The following is an 18,876-nucleotide window of genomic DNA, read 5'->3' on the forward strand; positions in this document are numbered from 1 at the left end:
ACTCTTGAGCCAGCACTGTCCCACCAGTCAGTAACCAGGCAGGTGGAAGTGGGGAAATGACAACTTCTCTGATTTCCGTGTGCCTGTCTGGTAATTCAAGGTCCTTTCATGTTCTCAAGTACCAAAACCAGTGGTTCAGGACAAAAATGTTTAAATGCTGTGAGACACAAGTGTCAGGAGGAGGAGGGACCACTTTGGATTGAGACTGCTGTGGGCATCTTCCCAAAGTGGGAAGAGCAGTGTCAGAGGGGGGACAAGGAGGCAAGGAGACTAGTGGGGTATGTGTGTCTCTGAGAAAGTGCCAGGCCTTTCCACAGGAGGGCAGTTACGACGGAGGGAGGAAAATGTGCCTTTCATAAAATTAACCATTGACCATTTTTAAGTGTCCAGTTTGGTAATGTTTGGGAGCTCCACAGTGTTGTGCTACCACCACCCTCTCCATCTCTAGAACATTTTCGTCTCCCCACATAAAACCTCCACGCTCATTAAACACTAGCTTCCCATGCCCTGCTCCCCACAGCCCCTGCCTTAATTAATCCCCTAGCTTATTTCACTTAGCACAATGTCTTCAAGGACATGAATTCTTGTAGAAGTTAGAAGAATTTCATTTCTTTGATCGAATCGTATTCCATTGTATGCATATGCTGCATTTTGTCTGTCTATTCATCTGTTGCTGGAGGTTTGTGTTGCTTCTGTCTTTTAGCTTTTGTGAATAATGTGGCTTTGAACGTGGGTTTAACTTTTTGAGGAGCTAACTGCCAGGCTGTATCTACAGTAGCTCAGCCACTTTACATTCCCACCAGCATTGCACAGGGCTCCAGTTTCTCCAAAGGTGGCCCCACAGGCTCACTGCATCTATGGAGGGAGGGAAAGGAAAAGAGATGCCAGCTAGGGTGTCTGAAGAAGATCCAAGCTTGCTACAAAGTTCTTATTTTGATCTTTCATTTGTATAGTGCATAAAACAATATTATCCTATAAAATATTACGAAAGTGTTGGCGTGGCTGACCCGCTTTGTGTTTGCCATGAGTGCGTGCCAGCTCGCAGACTAGAAGGCCACCCCGACTCGTAATGCATCTGTCTGCTTCCTTTCTGTTCCTTTGAGTTCCCACCACTAAAATAAAGATTCAGGAAGCAAAAGAATTCCTTTAGGTGCTGTCCTTTGTGTTCGTAGCAGACCACCTGGGAGGGCTTTCTCTGTGCAGGTGTCTAAGCGTGTAAGTGTGGGCGTGGTGGTGGGGTGTGGGTGTTGGTGGACTGTTTTAAATAACTTATCTTTAAAAGAGATGCAATTAAGGGAATCTCAAATCAGATTGATAAGACATGATTAAAATAATTAGAGTATGGGGAAACGTACTCAAAAGTTGATGTAACAACTGTTTCAAGGCACAATTTGTGGAAGGTAGTGAGAAAGCAGTTCAAACGGTGTTGTGGTCATCCTAATGGGGGGGCCTCCCTTGCTCAGAGCCACTAGTCACCACAGCTGGGCAGACTGGGATCACTGTCACCCTGGGCTGATGATGTGTGGGGCTGCAAAAGACCACTAGTAGGCCACAGTTACAGGAATTGCTATTCATAACATTTGTTGCATTCTCTGGGTTCTTTATAAATAGGTGTCTATCTCTTGAGACGGATTTGAATACACTGCTGTCTGTGTTTTCGATTCTGTGGATGTAGATTTTTAAAAGCTGATGATTCTTTGCCTGGTGCTGAGTAAAAGAAGAGGGGTCAGTTGGAGAAACAACCCCCCTGGCCCACCTGCATCTTTTGCATTGTTCGTTAGTGAAAGGAGAAGCCGTGCAGCTGACGTGGAGTAGGAGAAGCTTGACAAGGTGCAGACCCGACCGGGCAGGCCGGTTTCAGTTGTGCGGATCTGCCCTCTGTGGCCCGCTGGGACTCTCTCTGACTCAGCCCAGCCTCCCTTGGTTCCTGGGAGTTGGTGGTTTAAGCAGCTGCTCTAGTCATCATTAGAGCTGGGGAAAGAGCCTGTTTCCGCAATGGGAACTAATTGCCTGAAAGAATTAACAGACTTTGAAGGGAACCACTTAATGTTTTCAAAGAAGTCCTGTGAGCTTCCAGAGAAATAAATCTTTTCTCTTCCATCGCCGGAAGACTCTTGAATTCCTTTCCAACATCAGCCAAGTAGAACCCTGTCCGCCTCCGTGACTTTGAAGGCAGTTGAGCAGTGTGCCCTGTTGCCCGAGGATCCAGCTAAGGCTTCCAAAGAGGACTGAGTCTGTGTCCTTCTGCACCAGGGTCCTTCCGTCACCATGCTGACAGCCAGTGCACTGTGCCTCTGTGCCTTCGGGTGGGCCCGTGGGACAGCTGTGGGGTAGGAAGCCGCCTTGAGCAGACACCTGGCTCTTCTCTCCCAACCTCACGAAGATCAAAGAGCGGAAAGACCAGGGCTGGAGGATGAGAAGCCCCTATGAGCCAAAGAACAGAGACGAGAACTTGGTGACGTTTGGGAAGAGGTATAGTTCCCACCGAAGAAGGGAAGAGGGGGAATGAGGAAGGAAAGAGAAGGGGTTGATGAGCCACGGGACAACCTGTGACTCACCAGAGGCAGACATTTCTCCCTGCAGATTTATTTTTGTAGCTACTCAGAGACTGGAAGGTGCATTCTCAGCCAATGAGGTTAAGAGGAAGAAGGCGACAGGGAACAGAAGATGTCAAGGATAAAAGCTCTCTGGTGTTTTTTAATGTGACTAGTTTCCCTTATTTTTTTTTTCTGACTTTAAGAAAACTCCCATAACTGATGATCTTAGGAAGAAACTGGAACGTAGACATTAAGGTCTTTAGGCAGGGAAGTTGTATCATGTGGGCTGCGGAGAGGCTCCTCCTGAGACTGGAGCAGAGAAGCTGAGGTGACGTCTTCAACCTGACAAGCCACACTTGGTGGAGTTTCAGTCACGGTGGCCTAGGGTGGGACACAGTCTGAAGGGAACACAAACTGCCCTCTCTTCTGCTTCTGTGTCTTCTGACTGTGCTCTGTCACAACAGGGCTGCAGAAGAAGGGAGAGGAAAGATGGAAGCCAACATTTATTGAGGACCCACTGTGTGTCGTGCACCATTGTCGACACGTATTAAAGCACGTACCCTGCGCAGCAAACTGTGGGGAAAACGAGGCACAGAGAGTTTAAGTAATTTTATACAAGAAATCTGTGGGGCTAAGATTGAGCCCAGGACTTCTGGCTTGAGCATATGTGCTGTGAAGCCTTGAGCCACGCTGCTTAGGGGCAAGAAGGAAGATGTGAAGCTAAATAGGATGTGTCTACTCGTCATATTGAGTACTTCATATGTTATCTGCTTTGATGCTTCCAGAAGCTTCCCAAGGGCCACATAGCCCACAGGTCCAGCCCTGAGCTCCTCCGCAATGCCTTGAATAGATCACTGTGGTCAATGTATTTGAAATGGCCATAATTCCTCAGAGATAATTATAACACATACATTTTAAATTAAATAAACATAATCATTTTAATCTTCTTCTAATCATATTGCAGAAAATGTGAATAATAGCAGAAAAGAAAAAAACACATCCCACTCTACATCACCATCAGTCTTATTCTGGCATATTTCCTAGCAGCCCTTTTATGAATGCCTCTGAATAATATAAATATAGTTTTGTACAGAGCATGATACGTTTTCCCCATGTTTTTCCTGAAGTCTTTGCAACTGGGTTTTCTGAATGGATGGCATTTGGGTTTCTCTTGGTATTTTTAATTTGGAGCATTTTGAAATTTTCTAATACTCGTAGAGATTTAATATCAGTTTTTAAAGGCATTTTGTGCGAGGTCTCCGTTATGGAAAAAAAAAAAAAAAGAACTCAGCAGTAAGAATAATTCTTGAAACGTTCTTTCCTTGTCTTTGTGTTAACAGGGATCTACAGGACAGAAAGGGACAAAGGCACTCTGTATGAGCTCACCTTCAGAGGAGACAGCAAGCACGAGTTCAGGCGACTGGTCTTGTTTCGGCCCTTTGGCCCCATCATCAAAGTGAAGAAAGAGAAACTCAACATGGCCAACACGCTCATCAACGTCATCGTGCCACTCGCCAAAAGGGTGGACAAGTTCCGGCAGTTCATGCAGAACTTCAGGTTGGTCTGTTTGCACACGTTTATCTCCCGTGGAACAGTGCGTCAGAACGCTGAGCTCACGTCCTGTCACCCCCTCCGTTTCCCCTGCCAGGTACAGAGCGCCCTTTCTCTGGCTGTTCAACTCTGTCTTCTTGGTATGGAGTTTATCACTGGTATCTGTGTTTCCCCAAAGCACAATGAGAAAAATCCCCGGAGAAGCACATTTACCTTCGGAAGTGAAAATTAGGAAGGACGGGTTCTCATCACCGCCTCCAAAGATGACCCCCTGCCCTTTGTGTTCAGTTGTGACAGGAGTGTGTGCTTGGGGACAGCAGGAAATAAGACTCTCAAAGGCGAGAGGGTGACATTCTACATCCTAAGGAGCAGGAGGAGCTGGCTGGTGACAGAGCCTTTGTCGACACTGAACCCTTGCTGGCCCAGGCCCTTGCACAGTGGAGGGCTGACTTCAGTACTGTCCTACTGTCTGGCTCTAGCCACCCCTGAGAGGGGATGAATCAGAAACTGCTTTTTATTCTAAGCTTCATCCTCTAAGGGATGAAGCTTAGAACCAAGCCAGGAAAGCTTCAAGCATTCGTTTTTAGAGCTATTCAATAAGACTAAGTGAGGTTTTGTTCTCAGACGCACTGAGATACTTTTCAGTCTGACTTAAAGCCCTTCACTCTGGGTCTAATAAGCTTTTATGGCCCAAATTCATAGACTGACTGAGGTAAACCAGCTAACCTATTTAGTCTGCTGATTTTAAAGGTAGAATATCATTTTATCTATCATATTGTCTAATCACGGAAGATCAAGCTGATTTTTAATCTTTTATCATTACAGTCACATTGTTAAATGCAGTCATGTTCCCTATGAGAATGTGGTTGGTACCTCTCAAAATCTGGTTCATAAATATGCTGGGTTTTTAAAATTTAAATGGTAATTCATTTATATTTAACTCATTTATTTAAAATCAGGATAAAATACTCTTAAAAGAGACCTTTGAGGTCATTTAGTCCAATTCTCCTTAATTCAGAATCCTTCGACAGCACCCACAACCTGTGGTTTGGAGGGTGAGTTCCAAATGACCACCTCACAAGCTGACTCTGTCCAGCCAGCTCTGGACAGCAAGCACTTGATTGTTTGGACCTAAAGTCTGCTGCTTTGTAATTTCCCCGCAATGAGTCTAGTTCTAGATCTGGGGAAATGACTGAACAAATCCATTGCCTCTTCAACATCATAACTTTTCAGGCATTTGAAAAAAGCCGCCACACCTCTTGTCTTCTCCAGGTGTAGCAGTTCTCCTTGTCCCTGGTTCTGACTGAGGGGTTTATGTGTTTGAGCTTCTTTCCACCTTCCTGTGGTGTTTCTGTGTTGGAATAGCAGGTGCCACTGGCTGATTAAACATGATGTCCTAGGAACCAGTAGCCCTGTGGTCAGCCCTGGGCATCAAGTAGTAGCATTACTCAAAGCAGCTGGTGTGCCCATACCTAGGACCAGTTTCAACACAAAACTGCTCCTCAGTGGAGCCCTCAGGGGACCTGAAATGGCAGGATTCTCTAGGTAACATCTGCCTAGCTACTTCCTTCATGTCACAAGGATTGCAAATCATTAAACACAGGAAGAAAAGTAGAAGGGAAGTATTATTGAGAAAAGTGAAAGTAATCACTTATGGGTCTCCAGAACAGAGGTGGCAAAGTGAACTGTAATGTTAGCGAATGTTTACGAAACACACAAAAACCCGGAGCCTCATTTCCTGACTTTCACTGACCATGTATCTTCGGCTGCACAAAGGGGTGGGAGGAAAAGACTGTTTCTCAGATAGGATGTTTTGAGAACCTGTCACATGTCCCAGATACTCTATCCAGATGTGAGAGGTGAGAAGAGGAATTCCAGATATGGAAACTGCCTTCACAGAAAGCAGAACCCGCTGAGCAGAACATGCTGCTGGGGATTCAGGCTAGAGAGGCTCCCTGAGCAGATGGCACTGGGCAGGAGGCCAAGCTGGAGTCTGCTCTGCAGTCCAGGGCTTCTGAGTCCACTGGGATATGGCAGGTGAATACCTGACGCTGTTTAACTCCCGTTAATAACTTAGCAAAGGCAGCATCGCGAATCACGAAGAAGGGATTGTTCATGACGTGGCGTTACGACAACTAACTAAACAGCAGGAAAAAAAATTAATTCTTATTTCACACCAAAAAACAAAGCAAATTCTGATTGACTAAATATTTAGATGCAGATATCATGATCATGGATTACTGGGAGAAAATGACAATGGGCTATTTGTCAAATATTTGACCCTGTCTTTATGATGTCCTTTCCTACCCAAGATTGGAAACTATTAACTGGCTGATGCTGAGGAGGACACTGTGAATGATCTGCATTCCTTTCTTTTTTATCTGTTCTATAACTTTTTATGTAGTTTCCCTAAGTTTTACATTTTGATGAAAATTGGTTTTGCTTTTTTAATTTACCCATGAATTTCTAGTTCATAGAGGTGATCCTTGGCTAGTATAAGATGTTTAAGCAATAGAGAATAAATTGTTTACAAAGTGACTCCAGGTCTAGAACTATTATTAACATTAGTTGAATACCATTCCAAGCACCTTTCTTTCTCTATAGACAGACCAATAGCTTGCTAGCTAGGAATCCTCTAATGTGACATGAGATATACTCTACATTCTATCTGTAATTAAATAATCAAATTTTACCTTTCTTAAATTTATAGAAGAGAATCTGAAGTATAACAGAAGAAATTGCTGAACATTAAGAAAACATCTCTTCACTGTAAGAGATCCTTCTAAAGTTTAAAAATAAAGTGATTTTGCAAATCAAAAACAAAACCAAAGTTTGGAATGACTGTGTATTTTTTATGACATTTTAATTTTAGACTGGATTGTCTAAAAAATTGCAGTAAGAAAAAGAAATCAGCACCATCTATGCTTTCTCTGTGTTCCATCATCCAATATCTGTTAGTCATCCATTGTTTGGATCTTGTCTGAGTTTGCAACCTTCACATCCTGTTTTGTAAAGCAGGGTTCTGTATTTAAGTAGCTTTAGTGTATTCATCCAGTCTTCTCACAATAGCATCTCCATTCCTGCTCCCTGTTCAGCTCTGTTGCATGGACAAGGAGTTTTTTTGGAGAAGGGTCACCCGTGCCTGAGCCAGGATCTCTGCCTGGGATCTTGGTAGGAGAAAGATAGCTTGGCTGACTGGAAGTTCCCAGGGCACACTTTCCTGGGACTTGTAGCTTGCTTTTGTCTCTCTTGCAAATGCCTGACTTTTGCCTAGTGGCCTGAAGATCTCTCTGTAGTCTGGAATCATAATAAATTAATTAGGATCTATCTTGTCTCAGTTCCAGTTATTCTAGCCATTTGCCTGGAATAGAGTGGGCTTGGTTGTTTTGTGGGTTCCTTCATTTCTGGGAGACTTTTCCGGTGTTCTGTTTTCAAGTACTTCTTCATTTATTGGGTTCTGTGCTGGGCACAATTGCCTACTTCAAGATCTTCCTTTATTAGCATCTCCCTGATTTTCAATGTCTCAGGCTTTTATCTGCATTCACTTAAGCCCTCCCTTTATGTCAGTAATTTGATTTTCTGATGTATTCATTCTGTACCTTGCTGTTTCCAACTTAATACTTCTGTTTATTTTGGCTATTGATTTATTTCCTGAGTACATAATGTGCCTTTTAGTTTTTATCATTTCCTCTTTGAACTTTTTTTTTTTAATCAAATTCACATTTTTGTAAAAAGGGTAAAACACTTGTAAGGAATTTTCTTTTGAGTTATGTTTTCTTGCAAGGCAACACTTTCATTTGCTTTGAGTTCTATTTCTTTCTTAAATCTCAGGTTTTTCCTTTAATTGTGTTCGGACCCCTGGGGTTCGGTTGCCATGGTGTTTCTTTCCATCTTTCCTCTGAGTCATGTGCAGGGCTACCCGGCTTCCTGTTTGCTCTGACATGGTTTGAGCGGATTCTCCTGGGCTCCCTCCTCATCTTGACCGGAGCCCTTTGCATCCACTCCCAGTTGCCTTCTGAGGACAGAATATTGTTCTGTTCGCTGTGGGAATGAGTGGGTGATGGCGAGGAGTCCCTGTGCTAGGCTCACTGGTCTGGTTGGGGGTGCATCCTATTTCCTGGGGTGCAACATGTTTGGCTGGCACAGCAGGCTTTCAGGTGAGGGCTGGAACTTCCGAAAAAGTCAGCCCTGTTTGTTTCCCTCTCTTCTCTCACTCTGTCTTCAATAGTGCTCTCCACTTGTACAAGTCAAAAAGAGAGGAAGAAAAGAAAAAAGTTTGGGCTCTTTCCTGAATAATTCTGTGGGGCATGGCGAAGAGACATAGCAAATAGATAGTTGGCTCTCAGTGTGTCCCAGCCCTTCTTTTCCAGCTCTGACAAAGGATTCTAATTACATGCAATTCTCTTTTTTTCCTTTGCTTCTCTCAAATCCACTTATTTTTGCAGGGGTTGGTTCACAGCACATGACTAAGGTAGAGCCCCCTTACTTTCCTTGCAATGTTAAAAAAAAAAAAAAAGAAAAAACAGTCCACTGCGCAACCAGCATGCTATGGCTTCATACAAGAGGTTCGAAGCATAGAAGTTAACTAGTGAGATCAAAATAAACACACAAACTCAATTTACCTTTTTCTTTGACCAGGTCTGAGACGGCCCTCCCTCTGGCTCCTGCCTCAAGCCACCCGGTGGGGCAGCGAGGCTTACTCAGACTAGCAGGAGAGAGAGAGAGAGAGAGAAAGAAAGAGAGAGAGAGAGCATGCCAGAGGATGGCCTTTTATTGGGGAACAAGAAATTCAGGGGAAAATTCCATCCAATGAAGGTTGAGGGGCACAGCATTCCAAGGTCAGGGTCAGTGATTGGTCTCAGGGTCAATGGTCAGTCACACCCCCACATGGACAGGCTCTCGCACCTGGAGATGGTGGGGATTAGTTCCCACACAGTTGAGCCAGAACGCTTCACACCCAATCAGGGAGGTGCCAATCACATGGAGAACAGCTTCCCACAAAACAGAATCTGCCGGGCTCTTCCTGCTACTGGTGGTGCCCGGGTCCTGGGGTGGGAGATGGGGATTCCTGTGGTCTCCCTGATGCTCCAGGGCTGCCTTGGCACCTCCTCAGCCATCAGGCTTCCTCCTGGATGTCACACTCACTCACTCCCCTTCTGGGGGCAGTGCCTGAAGCTGAAGCCACAGGAGGCTACAATAGAATCTTCCATGTCCTTCCTTGGCCTCCTCTTTGTGAAATTTGGTGGCGAAAGAGTGCATCCTTTCCACTGGTTATTTATTGGTGGCCAGATCATTGACATTTTCCCACTAATTTTGGCAAATGGCTTGCAGTTACCACTATTTGAGATTGCTTACTTAAAGCATCTCGTCCTTCCTAGGTATCACCTTTCAAGCATCAACAGCCCTTGGCTGAGGAATCTTTGATGGCACTTCATGCACCTCAGCTGTAGCCCTTTCTAGAAAGTGAAAATGTTGGCCCAGCTGGGCCCCAGGCAGCTCTCTGCTGAGCGCCACAGGGAGCTTTAGGCCTTTGACTCCAGCATAAATCCCCTTGTCATTCATCTACAGGAGACTCACATGGCTAAGACTTAGAACAACAGGTCTGCGTTTGTTCTTGTCCAGAAATAACGAATGTGGAACCTGGAATTCCCAGAGAGCAGGCCTGGTTGTGAGGTTCAGCACGTCCCCTGGGAAGGCTGAGTCTGTAAAAATGGCTCACCTCGGGTGAGCGCCTGCCTGGGGTGAACTCTGCCAGGAACAGAAGGCCAAGTTTTCAAGCTCCAGAACTGTGTGCCTTGGGGACAAAATGGATTCCTGGGTATATGAAGTACTAAAGTATTTATTCTCATCGTTGCCTTATTATAATCAGGGTCACCGATCCTTAAATTATTTGCATTTATGAAAATACAAATTTAAAAATCATTTTCATGAAAGTCAGTGGTCAGGGGCTCAATCACAAAATGGGAAGGGGATAAGTTTCCCTGGGAACTAGTGGAAACCATCAAGACTTGACAGAATGGCAGGTTTTGTACTTCCCCGCAGACAAGCAAAAGGAAAACCAAGGCTACTTTACTTCAGCCCTTAGTACTCAATGAGAAGAAGCCTGACAGTTGTTAAGTGAGACAAGTTTGTTTCTTAGCAATGAAATGAAGGGTCATTTTTTAAAATATATATATATATATATATATATATATATATATATATATATTTAGTTGTAGATGGACATAATACTTTTGTTCTATTTGTGTGTGGTGCTGGGGATCGAACCCAGTGCCTCACGCATGCTAGGCAAGCGCCCCACCACTGAGCCACAACCTCAGCCCCCCCGAAGGGTCATTTTTAAGAGGTAATGAACGCCACAAATGACATTTCTAGGATTTACAAAAATCATGACACCGAAGCTTCAGTATTGTCATCTCCCTGAGTAAGAATAAAAACCTCACCTGCTGCACCCCTCGAGAGCAATGAGGAGGACTTTGCTCCTGGTGTCCCCAGGCTGCATATACGCACTGCATGGCCCCACCTCTGGTCCTGGGGATCAGGTGGCTGGTCACTAAGGCAGACTTCTGCACCCTTGCTGTTGTCTTCCTGTCCCATGGGGGAACCACACAGATGCCACCTTCCATTGCCTCTCCCATGAATGTCCCACCACCCTCACCTGGGATCCTGGGACTCCTCCACCTGTGGCCAGGAATGCAGTGGGCTCCCCTAGTGGGGCTTGCTGCAAATCCAGTCCTGTTGGTATGTGCTGCCATTTTGATGGGTAGAGTACTGGCTCTATCTATCCTCCTCCGCCTTCTTTTCCTCTCCTCCTCCTTCTCCTCCAGCTCCTCCTCCTCCTAGTTCTCCTCCTTCTTTCCCTCCCCCTCCCACTGCTTTCCCTTCCCCTCCCCCTTCCTCCTCCTCCTTTGCCTTCAAAACTCTGGTCACGCTTTTTTTTTGGCTACTAGGTTTCTCTCAGCTTCCATGTGATAGAATTTAAGTTGATCCATTATTTTGTGTGTGTTTTGTTTGATAGCAGGAAGAATCTCATAATAACAAAGCTATAGATTTTCTTTGGATCTTTATCTGAGCTTCTCCAAGATTATAAAAAAAAGAAGTATTATACTATAAAATATTCTTTGTGATTTTATAAAAAAAACATTTAGTTATTCATTTCAACTTTGCTTGCTTTTTATTTTGACTACTTCCAGCTGAATTGAGAACCTATTTTATTTTGCTAGGCTCCTCCTCAGACTGGGCAGATTATTTTTGTTTTCATGTTCTCCCTCTGTCTGGGTTCTCATTCTTCTCAAGGCCTTTATCATAGATTAATGCAATCTTACAAAAATATTTTTACTTGAATTTATCCCTTATTGGCCTAGAACCTTTAAGATGGTTCTGGAAATTTCTGGGGGAAAATGTAAAGCACAAATTGTAAAATCTCGGATTGAAATAAGGCTTGAGCATTTGGCTGGGCCAGTTTAGGTGATAGACAGGCCCCAGGTCATCAAGCGTTGAGTTGTGCTAAAGGTGGGTTCCCAGTAAAAGGGAAGTAACCGACTTCGCATGATTCAGTGTCTACCTTACCCAGGCCCCATACCTGGTTATACCCCTATACACTGGGCCCTCTATTCATTCACCAGTGTGGCTCCAAGAAGTTTGTATAGCTACTGTGTTTGAGAAACACTGAGCTGGATCATGCACCTTGTTTGGATAAAGCTTTGTCTTTGGAGGCTTAACAGAAGCTGGTCTTGGTTTAATTCAAGCCGCAGGTTAGATAGAAACATCTATCCAACTCTAAAAAATGGATAGTTGTAAAATTATCTATTCTGAAATGAACAATCAGGAAAGTAGTTCCCATTTGCTTGGTTGAGAGTCAGAATTCACTCTCATTTCTTACCAGTGATCAGACTACTCAAATAATAGGAGAGGAGAATAATGTATTAATTCATCATGACACAAGGAGAGCAGAAAGAACCCAACAAACCCAAGGTATATTGCTCCTTCTTGTTTCTTAAACAGATTTCAGAAGGCCCCAGTCTCTGTTCCTCTCCAGCGATGTCCCTGTTGCTCATTTCCGATCCCTGTGTGGCCAAGCACTTTTCCTCCTGTTGTCAGAGCAGACCATAGGTAGAGTTTGGAACTGACGGGCTGGTATTTATCATTTCATTTGCTGGGACACTCCTTAAAGCCTAGACTAGATTTTCTTCTCATACTTGACACATTGGAGTCGAAAACTGACTTTGAAAAGAACAGCGATGTGATTTCCTTGCTGCTGTGCCTTTTCTTGGCTGTGAAGGCCTTTCTCTGCTCCTCCCGACCTGTGGGGGCCTTCTCACCTGTCAAGGCTCAGCCAGGATGCTCCCTCCTCCTGATGCCCTCCCGCTGTCACCCATCAAAAATTAACCTTCCCTCCTCTGCACCCTGCTGCCTCATGATACCTGTTACTGAGTTACTCCTTCAGGATTAACTATAACTGTTCAGCTGTCCATTCCTGTGATAAGCTAAGATGCTCCTGAGGTAGGTAAGGTGACCAGTTGTCCCAGTTTGCCGGGAACAAGGGATTTCCTAGCAGCAAACCTAGGTGGCTGTCCCCCTTTAAGGACCATATAGAATTATCCTTTTAAAATCGTATTCCAATGGGAATTATGCACTGGACAGCCCAGAGACTCACTGAATGTTTATTATTGAATTGGTGTGTTTTAGCCTAATTTCCATTGCTATGAAAATACCTAAGACTGAGTATTGTATAAAAGAAAAGATGTTTATGTAGGTCACAGTTTTAGAGGTTCAAGGTGCTGGCGCTGGCTCCACTTCTGGTGAGATTCTCGTGGCAAATGGCATGGTGTTGGGAGTGGCTGGGAAAGAGCTCGTGGTGAGACCAGAAGCCAGACTTCACTCTTTTACAACAATCCTCTTGCAAGAACTAACCAGGGTCCCCCAAAACAAAATCAATTTCCTTTCAAGGGCAGAGTCCCAGTGACCTGATTACCTTACACCTACGCATCACTTAAAAGTTCTGCCATCTCCCAAGTTAGTCACACATGAACCCTTGGAAACAACATCCAAACCCTAGCACCATGTTTTCCTATAGGAAAGACATCCCCAGCGGTTTCCCTTCTCTCTCTTACCTGCTTTGGCAGATCCCCAACCTTCTGTGCTCTTTGCAGTCTTCCTAGGTGTCCCCAGGATGCCTGACAGGGTCCAGACAAAAGTTCACCTCCCCTGCTACCCAGGGATCACTGCAAACACTGCATTCCCTGCTTACAATGGTAACCAAAGTTGTTGGCACTCACCAAGGCCACAGAGGCTGCCACCACCACCATACCTACCTCTGGCACCTCCACTGTGCCAGCATTTATTCCCCTGGCTTTGGCTCCCAACACCCTTCAGTTCTGAAAAGAAATAAACCCAGATCTTAATAGCTCCATCTCTTCCTAGGACTCACGTGAGCGTTCCCAAGAAGGAGCCGGGGTGCAGGACAGGCTCTGGGATGGGCATCATTCCCACAATCTCTACCCCTTTGACTAATGAGATGTTGTTACTGAGCCTGATTCCTCCTTAAGATAGTGGTTCAGAACGGAGGCCGTTTTGCAGCCTCCCAACCTGGGACTGCTGGCAAGTCTGGAGATTTCAGTTGTCACAGCTGGGTTGGGGTGATGCTACTGGCAGGCTGTTGGCAAGGGCCAGGGACCTGGGGGAACATCCTGTAATGCACAGGAAAGCCCCAACCACAGAGGGGAATTGCCAGACTGTCCATGGTGCTGAGTTAGAGAAACCCCTGTTAGGATGAGTTGTCCCCTAAGAGCACACCCCCTCCTCCAAATGGGTCTGAGATCAGTGGGTGTCCAGTCCCCCAGATCTGCCCAGCCACACCTGACTGACTTCCATCTCAGGAATCAGGTGGAACCATCAATTCCCAGTTTGCATTTAGGATTTTATTGAGGCTTCCTCTGCCCTGCATCTGGCCACACAACTCTCTCAGGTCTTGCTGTCCAGGTGGAGTCCTGGACAGCAAGACCTGAGCTGTCATATCTCTCATACTGCTAAGGTGACCTGGGCAGATGCGAACCAGGCTGGTCCTTGGGAAAACTGCCTTATGCTCCAGCTGCCTCCAAAGCATGGGACAGGTCCTTGAACTGGTTTCTCACCTCCACATGAAGGATTGAACGAGGGTCTCTCACCCCTCTTCTGGGGCAATGTACAGATTAATAACAGAACACAAAAACCATGAGGTGCTTTGAGCCTCTTGGGAATGAGAAGCATAGGTGTATAAAAGTGACTGCAATACATGTTCTGACTGAAAATTCATCTTAATTAGTCTGAGCAATCTGTATTAAAATATCCTAGGGGAGAAGAACTGCTATTTTCCAGAAAAAAAAAAAAAGATAAGGTCTTTATGAAACAGAAACAAGACGTGCAGCTTCCAGGTTAAGATACGGGATGACCAGTGGAGCCGTGGAGTGAGCAGAAGCAGAAGTTAGTATGGAGCCCTCCCGCACAGGGGCCCTGGAGGCCGCAGCTCCTGAGAGGGTCCTGAAGGCTTTGCATGCAGCTCTGCTCTGTCATCTCGGAAGACATGCTCACAGAGTCATGGAAGTCACCTAGGGGGATCCAGGCAGCCTGTGCCCAGGTGAAAATAATGCACAGCACAAAGCCAGGAGTCTGTCTAGGCTGTGGATGGCGCTTTCCTTCCTCTATCTGTCCTACTTAACTCTTGAACCTTTCCCTCCAAAACAAAGACACGCCCACATATACCATCACTGCTCCCGCTCCCCCACTGTCTTTCTCACACACTTCTTCCTAGGGGATGGAGAATGGGTTTGAAAAACAGCATCAGACAGGGAGCCCTGTGTCTGCTCAGGGCCGGCCTGTGTTCCCAGGGCGGCCGCTGCTCTCCAGAGGAAAGCTTCATTCTGCGTAGTAGGTGGAGAACTTGAGAAGGACACACACATCTTGCTCATTTTTTAGGATTTCCTGATGGGGTGTTTGGCGCGTGGTGTGTTGTCCACAAAGGGTTGTTGAGTGTGTGGAGGAAAGAACAGGTGAACGCTGATGGGCCTGGAGGGAGTCTGCTCAGCAAATTCTGCTTGGCCTTTTCTGAAAGCCTCACTTGGTCAGGAAGTGTCAAGGTCACTTTTCTTAAAAACAGGAAGTGCCTTGAATGGATTTTAAAATGCCAGAGAGGAACACAGCAAAGACGTTACTGGAAAACCGAGAATGATTTTTTTGGTTTGTTTTTGTTTTGGGTTCTGGGGATTGAACTCAGGACGCTGTACCACTGAGCTACATCCTTAGTCTTTTTTTTTTTTTTTTTTTTTTGAGACAGACGAAGTTGCCCAGGCTGGCCTTGACCTTGAGGTCCTCCTGCCCCAGCCACCTCAGTGGCTGGGATTAGGGCACGCACCATAGAGCCCTGTGTGAATGCCTTTATTCAGCGGGTGACACTCTCCTCCTGATTCTGGGATGGGCGTTTTCCACCTGCACACTTAATTCTGAAGCACGGTTTTTCCTGTGCTCCGCCCTGTGTGCACGCCTTTCTTCCACCCTGGCAAAGGAACTTTGGCACATTTGCCAAAGGAATCTTTTTTGTACAGAGACTTTTTGTTGGTTGAGAAGATTCAGTCAGCAGAGACCCTGGCTACAAGGGAGCTCTGACTTTTGAAGCACGCAGTCGCATCCAGGCCTCTATTCCTAGTTCCTTGCCTGCTTCTGAGAGCTCCGCCATCATTCTGAAATCCCAAGACAGCGCCTTCCTTTCTTCACAGGAAAGAAACAGAATTCTCAGACATCCTTCCAGTGGTCGTCTGGGGGTTGGGCAGCACCAAGGTGGGCCTGCATGCCTCTTGCCCAGTGCAGCATGATCTTCCCTGACAGTTCTTCCCTGACCGTCCTTCTCGCTGCCTTGATGAACTTCAGTGGACGCCCTTCAGGGCCCAGCCGTTCCAGCCCCTACGACTTGCCATGCTCCTGAATCCCATGTTCTTTTTACCAGTGCCCAGAGGTGCCTGATTATTTCATCTGAGCTTTTACTTTCCTCACTTCCTCATTTCCTCTTTCTGAGGGCAAGAACCACACTTTCTATTGCTTTGGATTTCTACCAGCAACCCCAGGAAGGTGCTCACTCCTTCTTGAAGGCAATATAAAAACCATTGACTAATCTGGCCTCTGTAAGTATAGCTGAGAGATTTCTGAAAAATCTATGATGTAGATTATTCGGGGGAGGGGGTTAAGGAAAGTGATCAACACAGAGACAAAAAGAGCAAAATCTAAGGACAATGCAAAATATCAGAATATCACAAAATACCGTCTTGCCAGTAGAATCTTTATGGAATTTGCTTCTAGAAAATACCTGAAAAATTGTTCATATGTACATATAGAAACATCTTTACACACATATTCACATATATGCACATACGTACAAATATACACACATTTACACCCACACATGTATGTATGGAGTAAACCCTCAGCCGAAGAGCTTTTGGGTGGAGGCACACAAGGAAAGAAGCTACATTCTAGTCTTGTCTTCTTAGAGGTTAGCTTTTTGTCTGCAACACAGAATCCGTATCTTTTGTACTCTGTAGACTTCTTATAGGGTTAAGAACCCCATGTGACACAGTGTGGCCCCAGTGGGATTAAGCATTTGGCAATTTGGACCTATCATGCTTTGCATCTGAGTTTTGATTTGTCAGATCTGCATATTTAAATTTCCTTGTTTTCCTAGTAAGATAAATGCAAATTCCGGAAATGGGATGGCCAACTAGAACTGACTTGGTTTCCCATCCCTTCTCTTCTGGAAGTTTACTTAGTCGCCTTCAAAACCCTTTTGTTCTTTACAAAAAAAAAAAAAAAAAAAGAAGAAGTAGTATTTGTGCCTTGCCTGTTGATGTGAAAACAGGAAACAGACATCCTTTTGTCTTCCAGGGAGATGTGTATCCAGCAGGATGGGAGAATTCACCTCACTGTTGTTTACTTTGGGAAAGAAGAAATGAATGAAGTCAAAGGGATACTCGAAAACACTTCCAAGTGAGTACCATCTGGAGCTGGGACCAGGAGTCACGGTAACCCAGCTCACAAATACACACCCCACGCTGAAACTTCTGCTTAGTTTTATTTTCCTTAACACTGGGCAAACCGGGAGACTGGTCGCTGGCCAGGTATCAAGAAACCCAGAGCCCTCCTTCCCCCAGAAGGCCACCCTGTCTGACACTGGTCTTTATCAGGCAGGGGTGAGGACTTTGGCAGAGGAGATGAACTGTACTGAGCAGCAGGGTGGGCAGCATGGGCTTCTGTGAGCTGCAGCATGACTGGAGGTGGTCACTCTGCGCCACAGATTCAGAACTTGCGCTGTGCAGAGCAGGATTGAGGGAGAGCTCAGCTGTGCACCAAGCTCTGTCTCTGCCCTGGCTTAGAAGGCCACGGTGATATCTGTGCTCAGAGCTTGCCTGTGTAGCAAGCGGTCTCACCCTTTTGCCTTCCGTTTCTTACGCATTCAGAGATGTTAAGGGGAAGCCAGAGGGATGGCAGGGTTCTTTATGAAATCTACTCAGTCGAACAGAAATGGTTTAACCAAAACCTTAAGAGCCAGGTTGTGTATTTACATTTCGCTGATCAGTTGCAGGGGGAATACCTGTATTCCAGAGCAGCATAGAAGGATGTTTTAGTCAGCTTTCCTGCCACTGTGACCAAAAGACCTGACAAGGAAGTTTATTTGGGGGCTCACAGTCTCAGAGATCTCAGTCCATAGATGACTGGCTCCATGGCTGTGGGCTTAGGGTGTGGCAGATCATCATGGCAGAAGAGTGTGGCAGGGGAAAGCAGCTCAGGACACGGCACCAGGAAGCAGATAGAGACTTCTCCTCTCACTAGGAAACAAAATATGTACCCCAAAGGCATGACCCCAAGGGACCCACCTCCTCCAGCCACTCCCCACCTGCCCACAGTTACCTCCCAGTGAATCCTTTGAGGACATTCATGCATTGATTGGGTTAAAACTCATAACCCACTCATTCCACCTCCAAACTTTCTTATTTTGTCTCACACATGAGCTTTTGGGGACACCTCATATCTAAACCATATAAATGGATTTTTTTCACTAACAAAATAAATGGCATCATGTACCAATGGCACTACCATGCTCCCCTTTGATTGGTCACCGAGGTTTGTAGGGCTTAGTTGAGTGATTGTGCAAGTAGTTTCTACAAATACATGAAGCTTTGAGGGTGGTCAGCAGTACTCAGTGTCAGAAATAGTCTGAATAGGTCCACCTTGCTTAGATATAATCAAGACCCTCTGTTATTACTGGTAAATGGTCACATGATAATGGATATGGAAGGATAAGAATGCAGGATTGAGAGCATTTAGTGTTGATTTTCATGCTTGTTAGTAGTTTTGTATTAAAGGACACAATATCAGAATGCTAATTAGAGTTCTTCAATCATTCTAAAGCAAAAGATACCAACTATAGCTCAAAGGTCAAATTTGGCCACCTGTTTTTGTGAAGTTTTAAAAGAATACAGGCACATTCGGTTTGTTTACATATTATTTATGGCTGCTTTGCAGTACAACTGCAGGCAGAATTGAGTAGTTATAACCAAAACTATTAAAAAACATAAACCATTTACTATATGGTCCTTTACAGGAAAAATTTGCTGATCCCTAAAGCAACAGGGATTTTTAAGATTATAAAAGTAGTTAACTGCCTAAAGTTAAGGTCCATGTTTCAAGACGATCAAATAGAAGAAAATAATTGAATATCCTATATGAAAGTAAAATGGAAATCTCTATACTCCAACGTGTTGCA

At 45.1% G+C, this 18,876-nt stretch overlaps 1 protein-coding gene across 6 annotated transcripts in view; it reads left to right on the forward strand.

The window, feature by feature from the left end:
- The window catches only part of Csgalnact1 (chondroitin sulfate N-acetylgalactosaminyltransferase 1), a 305,396-nt gene that overhangs the window by 257,632 nt on the left and 28,888 nt on the right, over positions 1-18,876 (forward strand). For all 6 annotated transcript variants that reach the window (XM_078030934.1, XM_078030933.1, XM_078030938.1 and 3 more), the window contains 2 exons: positions 3,878-4,094; positions 16,998-17,099. In XM_078030934.1, the coding sequence (XP_077887060.1) occupies positions 3,878-4,094; positions 16,998-17,099 (319 nt within the window). The remainder of the gene's footprint in view (positions 1-3,877; positions 4,095-16,997; positions 17,100-18,876) is intronic.

Source organism: Ictidomys tridecemlineatus, chromosome 14 (assembly GCF_052094955.1).
Source record: "Ictidomys tridecemlineatus isolate mIctTri1 chromosome 14, mIctTri1.hap1, whole genome shotgun sequence".
Lineage (NCBI taxonomy): Eukaryota > Metazoa > Chordata > Mammalia > Rodentia > Sciuridae > Ictidomys > Ictidomys tridecemlineatus.